Source organism: Glossina fuscipes, unplaced genomic scaffold (assembly GCF_014805625.2).
Source record: "Glossina fuscipes isolate IAEA_lab_2018 unplaced genomic scaffold, Yale_Gfus_2 1, whole genome shotgun sequence".
Taxonomy (NCBI): Eukaryota; Metazoa; Arthropoda; class Insecta; order Diptera; family Glossinidae; genus Glossina; species Glossina fuscipes.
This window is the reverse complement of record NW_023998415.1, coordinates 31054545-31072953: the sequence shown is the minus strand read 5'-3', so window position 1 is coordinate 31072953 and position 18409 is coordinate 31054545. Positions and strand designations below refer to the sequence as shown.

Sequence of the window (18409 nt, the reverse complement as noted above, 5' to 3'; positions counted from 1 at the left end):
AAAATGACAAAGCAAATAAAAAAGAAAATCAAGTAAGAGCTTTGTAGTTGGGCAAGGTCGATCCTCAGATGCCCTACACCATTATCACTTTTCAACTGTTTTTGTCCTAAAAAATTACCATTTAGACTTATTAGGTGGGGTCTAAAAAATCAGCATATCTGATCCAATTTCCCTATGGTTAATTTCCTTCGGACCAATTTTCATCATAAAATTTTAAAAATTCATTTTTCACGTATAAGGGTTTAATATTTTTGGACAATTTTTGTATGCGATTATGTCCAAAAAATAGATCTACTCTATCCAAATTTAATTCAGTTTAATTCAGTGATGACGAAATCTGATATGAAAATTGCATGGAATATTCGACTTAGTACATTTCTCTGCGGCACTCAATTCAACATCTTCAATCTATCATTCTCAATATGAACCTATCAATGTCTGTTTTGTAAATAGGATTTAAGTAGCATGCACCTTAGAGTTAGAAGTTATTTTTTAAGATTGAAAAGTCGACCGACAGGCCAGACGTTTTAGGAGGCTTTTCTCACATTTAGGAATAAACTGCTGTATTTATTTTTATTTTCAATGGCTTCTCTGTTGTATACAGTGGCACGATGACATTGCTCAACGGAACTACGTTTCTTCCCGAAATCGAATTAGTGATTAGGCATAATAAATTCTTGCCCTAGATTTGCGAATAGTCTTCGTTGATATATTTTTTCAAATAGTTTTCAAAACGCAATCTATTAACTAATTGGTCTATACAAGCTTGCAACATTTTCTGATTTATCTGACTTAGCTACATTATCTCTGCGCATTTCCACTGATTTGGAAAGTTTTAAATCGTTTAAAAATAATGTTGGGAGGTGAGATGAAAGCCTTATATAGTAAACGTTTAATAACTGTTCCACTTATGTAATTATTGTCAGCATATTTAGTCCAATATCTACTTTATTAACTTCTCCTCTCATTTCAACAACTGATATATGCCTGATAGGTCAATCTATTTAAACGTGGCCTGCCTAGAAATCTCAATATATCTTCTGTGTCTCAAGTCCTAGAAAGATTATTAGGCTGAAAGGTTTCTTCGAGATAATGAGCAAAGTTTTCGGCCTTTTCCACACTAATTTTCTGATTTGTCTCTTAAAGGAACAATTCGCCAGATCGGTCGATTAAGATATATGGTAGCCCTTCATAAACAAAACGTTCATCAAATATGAATGAATTGATGTTAAATAAAATAAAAAATTTTTCATTTGTGCGTTCCTTATCTCATTTAAACACAGATTCTTTGCAACTCTTTTCAAACTCCTTTTATTGACGCTATGTTCTTCATCTACTCGCGTCTTTGATTATTTGCCTTATTTTAAGGCTAACTCAGTTTTAGTACTTAGTTAGCCTCTAGGCTTATCAAAATGTCTGGGAATAGATAAAAAACTAGGTTGGGGGGAAAAAGATTTGTAAAATCTTCTAGCAAGTCATCGATTTGAGAAAAGCTTCGCACACTCTTATTAAGGTATGAATTATTATTGAATCAGTCTCTAGGTCCTAAAATCAGTTCTACGATTGATGATATTTATAATTAACTGAAAGGGTTGTGAATTATCCTATATCTACATACATATATAATATAAAGTAAATTAATGGGAATGCCAAAGCATACGGCGAAATCCCGCGAGTCAGGTTATTTTGCTCAGTTCAGATGGTCAGCATGTGGGTCTCCCAATGAAGATGGCTGCTATTATGAATGGATTTCTTCTTTCGTGTTTACCAGCCTCCGGACTCGCACTACTGGCCTCAAAATTACATCCCAAAATAAATTTTGCATAAAAATTGCCTGAAAATTATTGAAGAAAATATTAAGCACCCTACATTTAATTAAGCCATTAATTTAAAGTCTGAAAGAATTATTTATAAGCGTTAAGGTTGTCTAAAAGTGCAAACAAATAACTGCACAAGTCCTAATACATTTAATGATTACGCAAAGTGTCACGCACACATTGATAGTTTGCTACAATCTTTCGATTTTGAAATGTCCATTAACAACTTTCTCGTCGGATCTTGTTTTTGTGTTCAAAGGGCTCGATAATTTCTGGCCATCTTTTTCTTCAAGTTTTCCTATATACGGCATTTATGAAATTTGCACTTACAGGAAAGAGTTTATATAAAAAGTTAGTTCAGCAGAAATATATGCACATATGAATGTACGCACATTGAAGGATAGATATAGAGAATGTTGGTATTTTTGATTAGCAATTAAGCAAGCGCATGCGCAAGCATGGCTAACAACGTGGTCAACGAGTTTAACGTAGTATACTAAAAATGCATTAACTCAACTACTTTTTGACTTTTTTCGTTTTATTTTTAAAAGAATTCCGCTCATAAGATACTTCTTAATAATAGACTACGATTTTTAGTCGAATGCAATTTTTCGTTATATTATTAATTTTTTTAGATAACTTTTAAAGTTATAAAATGGTAAATACACAGTTAAAGCATATTTCATTTACTTCTCTTTTGTTTTTTTTTTTTTTTTATTTTGATATTCCATTCAATAAAATTGATGAAATCTTATAACTATATAAAGTTTTCTTTACATAAATGGGTTTTCCCAATTAGCTTTAAAAGGGAGATATCTTTAAGATAGCACACCAATACATGCATGTACCAGCAGTAGTATGGCTTAAAGACTAGGTAAGAACACTAACATTTCATTAATTTTTTATTTTTTTTTTTCTTTTTTTTAATGCAATTAAAGGGCTTTTACCACTGAACGAACGAATATTTAATAAAAATTGCTACTAAATATATATGTATACTTTTTTATTTGTAAAATTGAAGATTACATAAACATTTAAAAAGTCTTTTTTTTTTTTTTTAATTAATTTAGTTTATTTCATGTACGCATATGCACAATAAACTTTTACATGCATATGTCTATAAATTTCAAATAACCATATGTTCGTTTCATTTGACTTTCCTAACTTAAGTTGTTGTTTTTTTTTTTTTTTTTTTTTTTAATTAATGGCAGTTCACAATTTTCGGATATTATTAATATTATCATTGTTTTTGTTTTTATTATTACTATTATTATTATTATTATTATTATTATTATTATGATTATTATTATTATTTTTTAAATACAAATGCAATTATTTAAGATTTACACATTTCACTAAAGCAGAATCATAATGCATATATGCATATGGTTTGCTTTCCGGAAAACCTTTCATAATTTATAAAATGCATTAAATAGATTAGATAGCAGTTCAGATGTTTTAGAAAAAAAACTTTTGTTATATACAAAATTTATTGCCGTTACCACAATAAACTTGAATTTTGAATCTTAACATGAGTTGCATCTCAAAGCAAAAATATCGAGGTGTGTAAACTTATTAACTTGGACTTTGTTTTTGGCAGTTGGCAGACCTTGTACTGAGAAAAAAAATTACTTTAAAGTTAAACGAAAACAAAAAAAATGATTTCAGTAGTTGCCTTCGTGACAAAGTTGAAGTCTTTCAAATTTTTCGTAAATCCTATTACTTTTGACCCTTTATAACCTAACCTAACCTAAATGAGATTAGGAGCCTAGTTGGCCAAGGAAACGCTATTGCCGTGAATTGTTACAAGAATATTTGTTCCTAAGTTTCAGATTGACAAATTGCATAGCATTTCTTAACCTATTCTGATCTAAGGCCATTAAGAAGACACATAAATGTTCCAAAAATAATAGACCTGAATGAACGGAGAGACGGACGGGCGTAGCTAAATCACTATATAATGTTAAATAGTTGAAAAATTCTGAAGCGTATTTCTGGGCGATACAAGCGCAAACAAAACTCGTGTCTACTTCCATTCGTTCATTGTTACAAGAAAGTATAATAAAAAAAAAAAACTATTCTCGAGGGACAATGCTTTATCAATCCCTTGCTTTCATATATGAATGTATATATTTTACTTCATATTGTGTATGTTTATATTAGTTTCGTAACAAAGTTCACAAACTATTCATTTGCTTACAAGAATGCTACTACAACACACACTACAAACATTCTTGACACAATCATACAGATGGAGTTCGGAAATGGACCGAAGTGGACGCATAATAACTAGAGAACGGACATAATCTTACAAAATCGTAAACTTAAGATCTTTATCGATCTCGAATTGAAAACTGATGCAAACATTTGTCGGACTCATGTACACGGCTTCGACATGAGTGAATAGCAGCTTTATAGCAGCTTTAGTTTTTGAGTTTATTTGCCTCGGATATCCTTGCATTAAAGTTTCTTCTTTTTTTTTTTTCAATTATTCTTTAAAAATTAAATTTGTTCCTGTAATTATGTGAAAGTAGACGCTTGTAGACGCTTTGCAATGTTATGGGCATAGCTATAGGAAGTTGCAAACCTACGTCCACTTCTTAAATTTTGAAAAGCTTATTTTTGGAACAGCATAGTCTCTTCTCTTTCCAACTTTTAATATAATTTCCATCCTTATTAAGAAAGATCATTAAAACAAAATGCTCACACGGTTGGTTTATCTTATAAGTGTACCTTACAAGTAGTTTGCGTTCTAAGTTATATTTAACAATTCAACAGTCGCTGTTGCAAACTGTGAAAAAAAAGGATATGCTTTCAAACAAGTAAGATTAAAAAAACGAAAGATGGGAGAAGTTTGTAAATTTTAAAAAAAAAAAAAAAAAAAAAAAATCAAAAGAAAAAATCAATTAATGCTTTAATAAATGACAACCTGCAATTACACGGGCTTGACAGGCATCGATTACGTTCGTTCCGTTTAATTTAATAATACTTTGTAAAAAGACAGTTTATTGAGGATTAATACTTATTATATCGAAAAATGCATTTGTTGGTGATTCAAATATTCACCTTTTCTTTATTATAAAGTTATTATTAAATGCCTCCGTTGAGTAATAATATTTTGGCAACATTGTCTTATAATTCAACTAATCTTCCTCGTTTTTTTTTTTTTTTTTTTTCTTTTTATAAGATTTATGGTTTAGTTAAAAATTTCTTTATATTATGAACTTGAATTAAATTTAGTGTAATAATATCAGAACACAGAACAGAAAATGAAACAAATTTCAAATGCAGTTGTTATAGGCGCTGGCGAATGTACACATTTTTATAAATTTTGAAAACTAGTCAATATCTAATATAATAATAATTAATCATTTAAGAAGAAAATAGTATACTAAATTAAAGTTGTATAATAAAAAATTTCACAACGTAAAAAATTATATATGTAGCCTAGTTCGCAGTTGGTTTAATTGGGAAAAAAATAGAAAAAAAAAAAAAAAAAATAGGCAACAATTCAAGAAAAGCAATTTCAGATACAATTTAAATAATCAATATTCGTCAAACGTAAAGTTGATGAATATAGCGTAATTAAGTAATAAAACGTGTAATTATCTTACGCATTCATACACACAAATACACGCACGCACTCACGCACGCACGCACGCATGCTCTCATACACATTCACCCATACAAAAGTTCGCACTTTCTAGATGTCATCGCTGTGCAGGGTTCGGTTCGCTCAGTCCGAAAATACATGTTGTCCGATCTTTAGATAATGTATAGATTAGAATTTGTTTCTTTAAATTGGAATAAAATTGGAATTACATTTTTTTAAATGAGTGTTTTTACGGTAAACTTTAATAAGTTTAACCGTAACATTACACTTGTGCTGTGAAGTTTAATTATCCTTTTGTATGTTTGTCTTTTCTTTCAAGGACTGAGAGAGAATAAGCTTTATAACGGCTTGCGTTTTTGCTTTTTGTTTTACTTTTAATAAATAACAGTAGCTTATGTTTGCTAAACAATTTTCCTCCTTATTTTGGTTGCCTTTTAGACTACTCTTAACATTACATATACATATATTTATTTAAATAGATGGCATATAATTTTTAATCGTTTTCGGTAATACTGAACAAGGTTATGTTACTGTTCGTGCTGTTGCTGTTGTCATTATTTAAGGTTTATTACGATGTTATCTACTGAAAAATCTTCAACTTATAATTGAATTTCAATATAGATGACTTAGTCCTGTTCAGTGGCGCCTGGATAATAATATGGCGGAGGGCGCTCATATTCAGATGCTGGTGGGGCCAAAGGCGGATTTTGATATCTCGGTGGACCGCCGTCCCAATGCCTAGTAAAACAACAATAATAATAATAATAATAATGATAATGATAAAAAAAAACATTATCAAATTGATGTTTTCTCTTATATAGTAAATATTAAAAATCTTCATGTGCTTTACTATACATATATATAAATATATATAATCAATCCGAATGCAGTATGAGTATTTGAGTAAAGGAAAAACTCGACTTTTCTTAATTTTTGTATTTATTTCTTCTTTATATGTGCAAATGAAGGAAATTGGTACGGGTTGACATGTGAAGAAGAAGATGAAAAAAGTAGCAATTCGGGGCGCAGATCGACCACTTTTTTCTTTAGCTTCTGCTCGCAGCAATGAATCCCCATACAGTGCTCACCGTAATAGCAAAATTTATTTGAAACATAAATAAAGCAAAATGTGAACGCTATGTTGATTTCTTTGAATACTCCTCATATTAAGCAAATATGAATTTTTAAATTTTACGTTCAATTCTATCAAGTTTTTATGCATAAATGGATGTAACGAACACTGAATATTTACTGCATGCGATGTCAAAGAGAGATGCTTTACGTAGCAAAAAGTTTGGCATAGTTTATAAAATAAAACTCAGTCAAACAAAAAAAAAAAACTCACTTAGGTGCCATATCGTTGTAACGAGTATCGCGTATACCCGCATTCGCTGTCGCTACCACATGCGACGTTGATCCCACGGGTTCATCGTAATAGTCTCTTCTACGTTGGTTCTTGTTTTTGCGGCGTTTGTTTTTGAGACCACTAAATAAATTAACAAAATTTGGTTAGCTGTTACAATGCACGAAAATTTCGGAAAATGTAATACACTAAAAATAAAATAAAAGCACTACAATGGGCCAGTGCCCACCGCTAAATATTCTACACTTTGTTTGACACAACTAACTTAATATAACGATTTTTCAAACTAAGACGTAAGTAGTGGGAAGTAGTCGAAAGAGTAGTCTGATTGAAAATTTTTTCAATACCGTTCGTTCATGGATCAAAACAAGTCGATGCGCCAAAATTCATCAAAATCGGGCAAAAATTCCGACCAGTCGATTGAACACGAAAAGACGGGCAGAAGAGCTTATAACAATTCGATCGATATAAGAAAACTTGGATCTAACTCAAGTCCATCTGCAAAATGCAATTCAATATGACGGCTCAATAATCCACTAAGACTCTTTAATACTGATTACTTAATATTAACCCAATGTCTTTGAAAAATTTTGAAGAAATGCGTCTCTTTTACCGCGTATCTTCAAAATAAGAATTTTTCGATGGTTGAGAAATGTCAGTTAATTTATTTCTTACAAAGGATAATAAGAGTTGACGGAGCCCACCATGAAAGAGGAGAAGTGCCTTATTATCAGTCAGAGTATTTACGACTTACAATTAATAGCGCTCTGTAAAACTTAATGCAATATATTTAAGGAACTATATTCGAACTGTGAATATGGGATCTTCAAATGTTACAATCGCCATTTCAATTCGCTACACCCCCAAAAACCCCACCGGAATAACGCATAAAAATCAAATGATTTTTTGCTAATTATGGACATATCAGTTAACAATTCAAGGCAATTTTTGCACAAGATTTATTTACATCGATATCGGGTAATCGGGCTTTGTTGTTTAAAAAGGAAGGTTTTTAGTTTGAAAATATAATATTTCAATGGTTCCATAAAGAAGCCATATATTGGTAGAGTATTTTCAACGTTATTTTTGAACGTAACTGTTTTCCAAAAGCATTAGGTTATAAATTGGCGCGTCCGTTTTAACGTGATCTTACAAACTAGATTGCTATTAATCGCGGTCTGTGCGGTTTTCTGTGATTTTTATATTACGACTGCAGACAGGAAATTGCATTTTTAACGAATGTCGAATCGGGGCGAGTAAAACTGTCAAAAACAACTTAGAAAATATCTAAAGATGACTATCGTAACAAAAAAGCACATCTACTATTTACAGTACATAGCAGCATACATATAATACATACAATTTATATTATTGTGCCTGCTTCTTAATATATCACAAAGAGATGATAATGTCAAAAGTCAGACAACTTACTTGGCTAATGGGATGTGATCGCGTTCACTGTAAGCATCGTACAAATATTCTCTGCAAAATTATTAAAATACGCATTTTAATGAAAAAACAAAAAAAAAAGAATGCGCATATTAGATAAAGGTAATCATAAAATAAGGGAAAAGCGTACTTACGACTCAACTAAAGGCCCTGGATAAGGATCGGACTTTTGATATAAGCCCGATAACTTAACTGCCACAATCAATGTCGGTAGGAAAAGCAAGACGCACCATACCACACCGGCCCAAAAACCGTTCTTTAAGTTAAAAATGTATATTTAAAAAGTGTCTTTTAAATATTTCATATAATATAAACTTAACTGACCAAGGGATCCACAATGTTATTGCAAACTGCTACTATCCCAGAATCATAGACTTGTGCCATTGGAGCACAAATTCCGATCTTTTTTTCAACGGCAAACACTACCATATTCAAATATCGTTCAATTTCACCAGCAAAATAACGTGTAAAATTTTCTGCTGTTGCTTTGACAAATGGACGACCATCCTTTTGTATAAAATTTTGAGCTCTTTCTATTTCACTTACTAATAATGGTATAGATTCTTGGAAGGGACGATCTTTGTAACGTAACGTTTGGTCCAGGTCTTGCGCTAACCTTATTAGTTCCGCTGATTGATTTTTCATTGGAATGACTAAGTTTTGATCATAAGTTTCTAAATGCAATGCTTGATTACGTAAACTGACTTGTACATCTTTCATGTCATCACTGGTAATTTTTTTTGCCGTTTCTCTTAACTGATTGGCAATTTCTGTTAAGGAATGTTTTGTTATGGTATCATTTAAATTGTCTACAAATTGACCAGAATCGAAATTTTTTAACGCTGATTCGCCCAAATCTAGGATACGTTGTTTATCGGTGGGTGTCAATATTTGTATATTACTGTCATCGAAATCGATGCCATTTACAAGATTTTGCAGAGTTTGATTGATGTTATACTGAGATGGGTACTCGTTAATTTCATGAATATCGATATGATTATGAATACGTAAAACTTCATATATTGTTTGATTAGCTTGGCATGCAGCAATTATATGAGAAATACGAAAAGGAGGTAAAGAGCCGGAAGCTGTTTTTCCTTTAATTTTCGCAGGATACAAAATTTCATTCAAATCAATCAAATTATCTAATTCGGCGAAAACAGCATCATTTTGAGGATCTCTGTGTGTGAAAAGATTTTTTAATTAATTGCCTTCAATTTATTAAAGACAACATACCTTAAAGGCACGCAAATGCCTCTAAATGCTACAATTCCGATAAAAAAATGTATCAATGCCATTAAACTTATAGCCGATATCGTTAGAAATATTGTGGCAACAGCACTAGAAGAAAAACAAATATATATATATATATATATATGTGTGTGTGTAATATATTTATGTAAGTATGTGTATATCTATTTACAATTTTCATTTTTTATTTCAAGTTTTTAGGTTAAATAACGAAGGCTCTCGTCTAAACGTGCGGCCAAAAAGGAAGAATTATTCTCCCTTTAAAGTCTTCTTCATTCCTTTTTTCCGATTGGTGCAAAAGGACTCTCTGTTGCATATGGGTAGTGATTACGATTAGTCAGTCTCCTTTAACAAGTTTACTGACGGACAAGATAAAGCTTTGAGATCTTTGCCCCTTTGTCTACAAAAAGGTATTAATAGGTCTCAATAAGTGAATAACTACGTTTCCCAGATATCTGTCTTCAAACACATGCTTGTGTTTATACTTTCAATTGACCGTGATATTATATCGGCATATTCACACTTATATCTCCTAGACACATTTTTTACGTTGAGGCGTATTTTGTTTAAACCATTCTTTGGACATAAGAGGAGAATTTTAATATGCATATCGAGCCTCCCACAAACACGTCCATCGTAGCTAAAGCCTTCACGAAAAAAGGAGACAACAACCTTCGACGGGCTTATTTATTTTATTTGCGAAAGTGATTGCAATCAGCGAGCTGACGCGGCCAAATTTGAGAAAAAGTTACAATTTTACATGTTTTTCGTATACAAGAGATGTGTGAATCGGTTCGAAACGAAAATGGATTTCTTGCCTTTTTATAAAATTTAGACAAGAATGTTTTTAATACTTACAACATAAGGAATCGGGAACCGGAGCCTTTATTGCAACAATCATCACCGTAGCCATCAGGCCGTTTGCCACATACTCCGCAAAATAAAGCTGCCACCAAACACACTAATATCTGATGATAAAAATGAAAATATTTATTATTAGAATTGAAAAAATGTCATTCGTTACTACCAGTAAAAGAACCGAGCATACGCAAATTCCCAAATAGAATCTGTATGGACTGTATTCTGCTAGGAAATCATCGGTTAGTTCGGCATATTTATTCGTATTAGTACTGATAGCTTTTGATGCTTTATGCAAAGAAGTTTTTATATTATTAGATGCCTTTTGCAAACCTTCTCCTAAAGTGAAAACGTGAACGTGATATTGAAAAAGAGAAATAAATGCTTTTTTTTTTTTTATAATTAATCTTGCCTGCTTTGTTAATCGAATCTATTATTTGCGGTGTATAGCTGGTAATCGTTTTATTTAAATGCGCTCGCATGTCTTGCAGGGCATTTCTTCCCCGTTCTCCGGCAGAAGCTATATTTTCACTTATTAAAAGATCCAAGTTTTTAATGATTTCGGTCACATCGGGTAGCTACAAAATATACAATAAGCTTGTATTAATACATAAAGGAAATTAAAATGATATTGCGACCCGTCTATGATGATATTATGGTCAACATCCCAAGTATAAAATTACTTAAGAAATAACGAAAAAAGGTTTAATAAAATCTAATAGTCCCCATGCTTCGCGCATTTTACAAAGTTCAAATATATAATGACTAATCGTTTTATCGCGTATAAAATCGTATATTTTGCATTGTGTTCGCGTATAATAAGAGAATTGTGAGAAAACAATATAATTTACAAAAGTAGTGGCGTTATTAACATATGAAGCCATACGATAAGCGCTTACATTTTCTATTTGGTCAAAGTCGTCTCAGGTCGCTTGTAAGAATATATATATATATATATATCTGTGTCTCTAGACTACCTTTATGTTATTCTAATATTCTTTTATAACAGACATTGAATAAGCAAGCTTTTATGAAAAGAACTTTTAATCATCTTAAAAATTCTGAAAAGAAGTGTGAGGTTTTTCCAAAAAATATACCTACGTAATCCGAACCTAAAACAGCAAATTCAATTGATATATTACTAAAAATAACATTTTGCTGCCACATGGAGGTTAAAATTGCTTTTTATGGAGACACTGATTTTCATATCTACCACCAGGGATTGAGGTATATTTATTTTGTCAAAACGTTTGCAGCATCCACCAATAAGCGTCAGAGCTATAATGTATTCTTGATCAGTATCATATTCTGAATCGATTTAAACATGTCGGTTTGTCCGTTGGAGTAATGCCTGTGGTAGGCATTTTGTCAATCCCAAGAATCAAGATATCGCCTTTACTAGAAAAATTGAAAGGTCTTGTACGCGCGGATGATATTGAAAATTGACCAAATCAATTGAAGAACACGTACGATGAACTGAACTTCTGTTTTCAAAACCAAAAAAAAAAAAAAAAAAGGCTAATTATGCCTAAACTACAATAATAAGAATTTTTATATTCTGTGAACCTGTAGAGAAATGTGAAAAATTTGTCACGCTTCTCCAATATTACGGAGTAACGAAATTTCATTTTCTTCGTTCGAACATTCGTCTCAGATAACGACTTTGTCACAATACGTCGTTGATTGTCGAATGATCGCAAACGTAGTTCGAGTTTATATATTGTCAAGGTTCGTGTTTAGACCAAAACATATTAATACATCAAAATGTTTCGAAAATTTGGAGCCACTAGATGAATGGAAATTCATCATACATGAATATGGATATAAATCAGACTAGGCATGTTTACATTTAAGAAATGATTATTCATTTGTTTGTATAATAAAATATAGTTTTGCCTTAAGTCCTTTTCCAAGCCCAAATTTAATATGCCCTTGCCACAAATAAGATGATAAGAGACTTCAAGATTAGTAATTTTTACAGTTGAGAACAACTTGACATTTAAAAAAATCTTAATTCGCGCGACAACGAAAAGCTGCAAGATTTTTCGGATTTTCTGGAACGAAATTTTTTCTTTGTAAATTAATCTTAGACAGGGATTTGTAAAGGTCAAAACAAGTAAGTCCAAAATAAAACAACATTCAAGGTTTTGTAATGAGTTTGCTAACAATTGCATGCCGATGTTCAATTGCTCCTAATGTTTACATACCTTTGGAAAATAACGATCTACCATCTTTTTATTAATGCAGCATTTTTGAAAGAGATTTTCATTTGACATTTTCCAATAATTTTCTAAATGAATATCTTATTTTTAATTTCAAACGCACCTGATCATAATGTATGCCGTTAGCATCCAATTTTCCAATTTCATAATTATTTAAAACATCCTGACAGGACTTCACCGAACACTTTGTGAGCATTACCAATAAATCCCGTTTAACACCGCGTAAGCCTAAATATTATAAAATGAAAAAGCAGATAATATATTATATGATTAATGTACATACCATCGCTAAGCTGAGAAGCGTAAACTCGCAAATCTTTCGTTATTGCTCTCATCTTTAAGAGCTTATCTTTTAGGTTAGGCAGTTTTCTAAGAAAATCGGTAAGATAACCAACTGATATCGCCATTGATTTTTTTTCTAATTGCGTTATAATAAACTGAGAGGTTTCTATGATAAAAATAATTATTCAATTTTTCCCATTTTCGGAGAGAGATCTTTTTATTCTTAACGTACCTCTTAATATATTCTCAAGTTGATCAGATAGTTGGTTATAGTTATTAACTAATACATATTCCAGTTGTTCTGATGTAACTGAGAGAAATTTTTGCGTGTCGTTGCTGCCAATTCGCACAGTTGTAGTGCTTTCATCAATACCAAATTGCATGTAACTGTTCGTAGCGAAAGCCACTATAACGCCAAATCTATTCAAACGAGTAAGGGAGATATTTTGAATGCAAATAGAAAACGAGAGGGAATTACTTACAAAATGCCCGTGACTAAAATTATTAAAAGAAATCCCAGAAAAACTCGGCGACAAGTGTCATGTTTTTTGTCGAACGGTTCAGAGCGACCTCCGCAGGCACCGGCACAACGGCAGCAACAAAAGCATAAACTGTGATTAAAAGTGCAACGTTTCAAAAGGACATGTATTTTTTTTCTCTAACTAGTATTTTAAAATTACCCAATAACTGGCATCGAGACCACAAGCAGTCCCACAAAAATCGCAATAAGTAAGATAGGCCAATAATGCAATATTAAATCACCCCATTCGTTTCTTGCAACTTTTGGTCCCCATTGCACTCTTGAATCCTTAAACGTCAAATAACCTGGCATGGAAAATGAGAAGGTGAAGGCGATTACGTTTGAATCTGCAACAAATTTTTTATGCCTGCCTAAGCTAGCTATATATACGTGGTTTGAAGAGACAGACTGACATATTGATTTGATATAGTTTAGCCAGTATTTTAACCATGTTCAATTTAGTAAGTAATTGGAAATTCTTATATATAAAAATGAGAAAAAAGAAGACACAAATGTAATGGGACTCACAGGCGATTCAGTTCGCCAAAATATGGAGCTATGTTACTCATAAAAAACGATTTTGTTGTGATTCCTCGAAAGAAGTCTTTCAAACATTTTTATACCACTTAATCACTATCCGAGGTGGATAACTTATGGCTGCCAGTGTTTTCCCAGTTCATTAAGCAGTAGATACATGAAGTTTAGTATATTGACCACGTTATCAATAATGATGCTAATTTAGAGATTGATTAAAGTAAAGATTGAATGTTGTCAAACCCAACGCAAACCCAAACATATTATTTTGAACACAAATTACTGTAAGAGAAGTTAATATTTAAATTTAAATGTGATAGGTGTAACTATAATAAACTAGATTTTATTTGATTATTTTTATTTTGTGCCTCTTACCATTGGGTAAAGGATCCTCGCTGCCAATCAGGAACCACATAACTTTGTGTGTAATTTCATATAAGGGTTTCATACCACGTGCATTGTATTCGTTCGTACTTCGATAAGTTATATTTTTCGACCATTCCGAGTATTTTGTGGGTTTTAAATTTAATTCGTTGCCCATATCGAAGGCGTATGACGAAGATGATAATGAGCAAAGCACCAAAATTATCGCCGAGCTAATTCCTGGCATATACATATATTTGAACCACTTATGATTAACTTTGGCAACCATTTTTGAATATTTTGCTTTAGTCTTTTTCTATCGCAATCCGTCCAAAAAAGTAATTACCAATGTCCATAAATATATAGGACAGTCTTATGCACAGTTTCCTTTAAATTAATTACAATTATGCTTTTCATTTGTTAAGATTTAAGATAGCTCAAATTCTCGATTCTAGTCCAACACAAGCTGCAATTGCGATTTGAACATAGCTATCCCAAATAAAAGCGGGATTATTCTAACGATGAAAAATATAAATTAATTTTTAAGATTTCAGTTTTGTTGACTCTAAGTGTGTTAGTTAAAATCGATTGCACATCACATATATAAGTATACATATTTACTTAAATATAAACAAAAAATTACATGTATGTGCACTTAATGCACACATATAGTGCAGCATGTGCAAAGCATGAAGTATATCTTTCATGTTTTGAGTGAAACTTTCTCAAATGAGACCTTATCACGAACATAAAATCTCTCTTTAACATCTGAAAACAACGCGAGGGCTATTTAAATAATATAGCAACTGCGCAGTTGGGGGCTTTTTGTTGGCAGTGCAGCGGGAGCAATAGCAAGAACATAAAACTTTAGACCAATTGTGACGACATTTCGCATTGCTTTTGTTCAGCTCCCCTCCTCCACCATGTTTTTTTTTTTTTTTTTGAAAAGTGCGTGATATTACCACTACCAAGGTTATTATTATTTATATGGAAAACCAGAATAATACCGAAATGAAACACTATTCACGGTATTGCATTGAATGAAAATTGGATGGGGTCAGTTTACATTAGTCGTCTATATATACAAATCATCTAATACAAATTCAAAATTCTTTAGGTTACACTTGAGATATTGCTTACACTTGTTTCAATATGCCGTAATTTATACTTAACTGGGCAAATGATATTGTTAAGAAATGCGAATTCACGAACGGATTCATGATAAACTTTAAAAGAAACATTAATCCCCTATACTCTACAAATGAACGTAAGCTTCGACTAATCGCATTAATTCGCAAATGCAACGTTAACTTCCCATCTATTATGAAACTTAGCAATTGAAAAAATTTGGTTTGCCTGGGGTCAAAATTGCGTTTCCCACCAAAGTGAGTACATAAATATTTTAAATCGCCTTTCCAATTAAGGGAGCGTCTGAGAAGAGAGTAATTTATAACCAGACTTTCACTGATTTCTTTTATAAGTTATACAATAATTTTTGGCTGTTAGACGAATTTTAAAGCTTGGTCTGTGACTATCATCTACTAAAGACATATGTGCCAAACAAAAATTTCAAGAAAACACAATGGCTTGACATACAAATATCAATTTGGTGGCTCATAGCGATCAATATTACAGGCATATGTAAATTTTATGAGGTTTGCAGGTCGAGCTTGAGAATGTTGCGAATCGAATAACGTATCTAGTCCACCTGCATTATTCTTTGATGCGTATAGAAATATTTATTTGTATTATAAACATAATGTTTTAAATAAATATTATTCTAAAAAATCTGGAATTTCAAGAAATTAATAAGAAAGTAAATTAAAAATAATGTCGTACAACAATCGGAATGCACTTTAACACGTTTATATTGTCAAATTGTTTGGAAGCGAAACGTCTTAAGATATATATACAGATGTTCCATTCTATTGAAGTCTTTTATCTTAAACAATTTATTTCAAGAGAATTATTTGCAAAAATCTTTTGCTTAATGAATATGAATAGTGAGAACCAAATGGAAGCGCCCATACAAAAGAAAATTCCACGAATGAAAAGTTAAAGAAATGAATCAGCCAAGTTGCTCCTATTATTCGGCTTCATGTAGAATTACACAAATACGGATTTTTATTAACTTTGAAGCGAATATCTTATTGTAAACATATGTAAATAATTGTTTTTACTTAACTGAGCAGCCCCACTAATACGCTTTTGTTCAATTATTAGTAGAAAATCAGTTATTTGGAATTCGGGGCACTCATTCGTTGAGTCAATTTATAAAAGTTCCCAACTCTTCCAACAGACATTTTAGCGAAATTTCCAAAACAAAAGAAAACAAAAAAAACTATTCATCAATATGATGATCTGCTAGATGGTAACGCCGCAACAGAGTACAACAATTAAGACTCAATACTCACTGTCGCTCTTTAACAATAATCGCATTGTTGATTTATTCTCATATGAATATTTGTGTGTGTAGAAAACGCAGGACTATATAAATTCTTTTATAATTTAGATTGTTTAGAGTAAAAATTTGTTAGATAAAAGGTATGGTGCGCACAAATGCGTTGTGGCAGTAATAAAATCCGTGGCAATAAACCGACGCTCTGAGATTGAATTGCACATTGTTAATTATGGAAGAAGTTTCTCTGTTTTTCTCAACATTTTTTTAAATAATTTACTAAAGGCATACTTCTTTCAGTTAGGTGGGCATATAAAGATTACACATTGCGCTCGCTTCCAGTGCTTACTTGCATGGGTTGCAAGAGTAATGATAAAGTGCCCTGTAGATATTATAGCAATCGTATGCATATCTTGTCTTTATCGCATATATGAACAAGTGTATTCTTTGTAATTTTGTATGAACACAAAAGTGCAGCCAGCCACTCCAATTAAATTGTTTATCTTTTATTTCCATATAACTATAGTATACCTTTTTTATCAACTTCCTTTCACTTCATCAATCGATTAATTTACACACAAAGGCATTGTTATAATAATATAAATAGTCAGTACATCATATGGATATTGGTTTTATACAGCAGCTTGATTTCTTTACGTTGATTTTTGTTTCTGATTTACTTGCAATTTTTCTTTCTTATAAAAAAAAATTTCTCTTGAATTTGTTGCAGACGAAAAACACTATATGCAATATTTTTACACATCTATTTATGACACTCAAAAACACACCTCACAAAAACGACTAAATAAAAGACAACGCGAGATGGTAAACTAACGATAATTTTATCGGTACAGTTAGTGTTGAAAATTCGATTGCTATTGTTATGAGCATTTCTCACATGAAAATATTCGATTCGTTACTAAATTGTTAATGGGAGACAGTCTGCTTTTCATTAATGAGACTAGTAAAGAATTTAAGATTTGCATTGAAAAATATGTACCAATTCGCCCTTGTTTCCTATGATCAAATACAACAATTTTTATGCAAGGATTTCGCAAGTTTTTAAAAAATTCCGCAAAGCATAAGCCGAGTTTCCTCTGCAATTTATAATTGTATATATAAACGTATTCTGCAACTTATAAATGTTTGTATAAATGCCCTACGCAATCTTTAATTCTACTTATAAGTATAATTGAGATTGATGCTCCATGAAGACAGTAATCATTTTCACCGCAACTATAAATAGTAATTATCAATGCAATGTAGGAATGTAACTAAACAGTACAGTGTGGGAACAGAACATATAAGTACGTATATAATTTGTTATTTACAAGGCCCTGATAGCTATTTTAGACCAATTTGGGCTAACGATTGCTTTTATATTGGTTGATACCGACTTCGATAGCTTTATGACGTTAACGAAGAATAGTCTTGATGTTATTATTCAATATTTGGTATAGTTAATTTTTTGTATTTTACATTACAATTATGACCTGATTTTCATCGTAAAGCATTAAATGTTGGATCTTTTTGTTACATGAACCCCAGTTTTTCTTATATGAGAGTGTTCACACCAAGTTAGAATGCCGAAATATTATTACTTAGCCATATTTGTCAAGAAATTTTGAAAATTCTAATTTGTTTGCATATAGGGAGTGATCGAATAAGTGAACCAAGCAAAACCATTTTCATTAGCGTTCGTCCTTGGGTCAAAACACGCCAGTGCACCAACTTTCATC

General features: G+C 31.6%; 1 protein-coding gene across 2 annotated transcripts; it reads right to left on the bottom strand.

Annotated features, from left to right (window-relative positions):
- Positions 1–5033: 5033 nt before the first annotated feature.
- LOC119631342 (prominin-like protein) lies at positions 5034–17388 on the bottom strand. 2 transcript variants are annotated; one of them, XM_038023462.1, is made up of 16 exons: positions 17202–17387; positions 14285–14787; positions 13536–13680; positions 13338–13466; positions 13088–13275; positions 12857–13021; positions 12677–12801; positions 10764–10929; positions 10521–10690; positions 10352–10461; positions 9479–9583; positions 8567–9422; positions 8377–8498; positions 8225–8275; positions 6776–6916; positions 5034–6168 (listed from the first exon to the last, which is right to left on the bottom strand). In XM_038023462.1, the coding sequence occupies exons 2-16, from the start codon at positions 14559–14561 to the stop codon at positions 6057–6059; spliced, it is 2862 nt and encodes a 953-aa protein (XP_037879390.1). In that variant the 5' UTR covers positions 14562–14787; positions 17202–17387; the 3' UTR covers positions 5034–6056. The 2 variants fall into 2 exon arrangements, with proteins under 2 accessions (XP_037879390.1, XP_037879389.1); XM_038023461.1 differs by having other exon boundaries at positions 6057–6168; positions 14285–14659; positions 17202–17388.
- Between the last annotated feature and the right edge of the window lie 1021 nt (positions 17389–18409).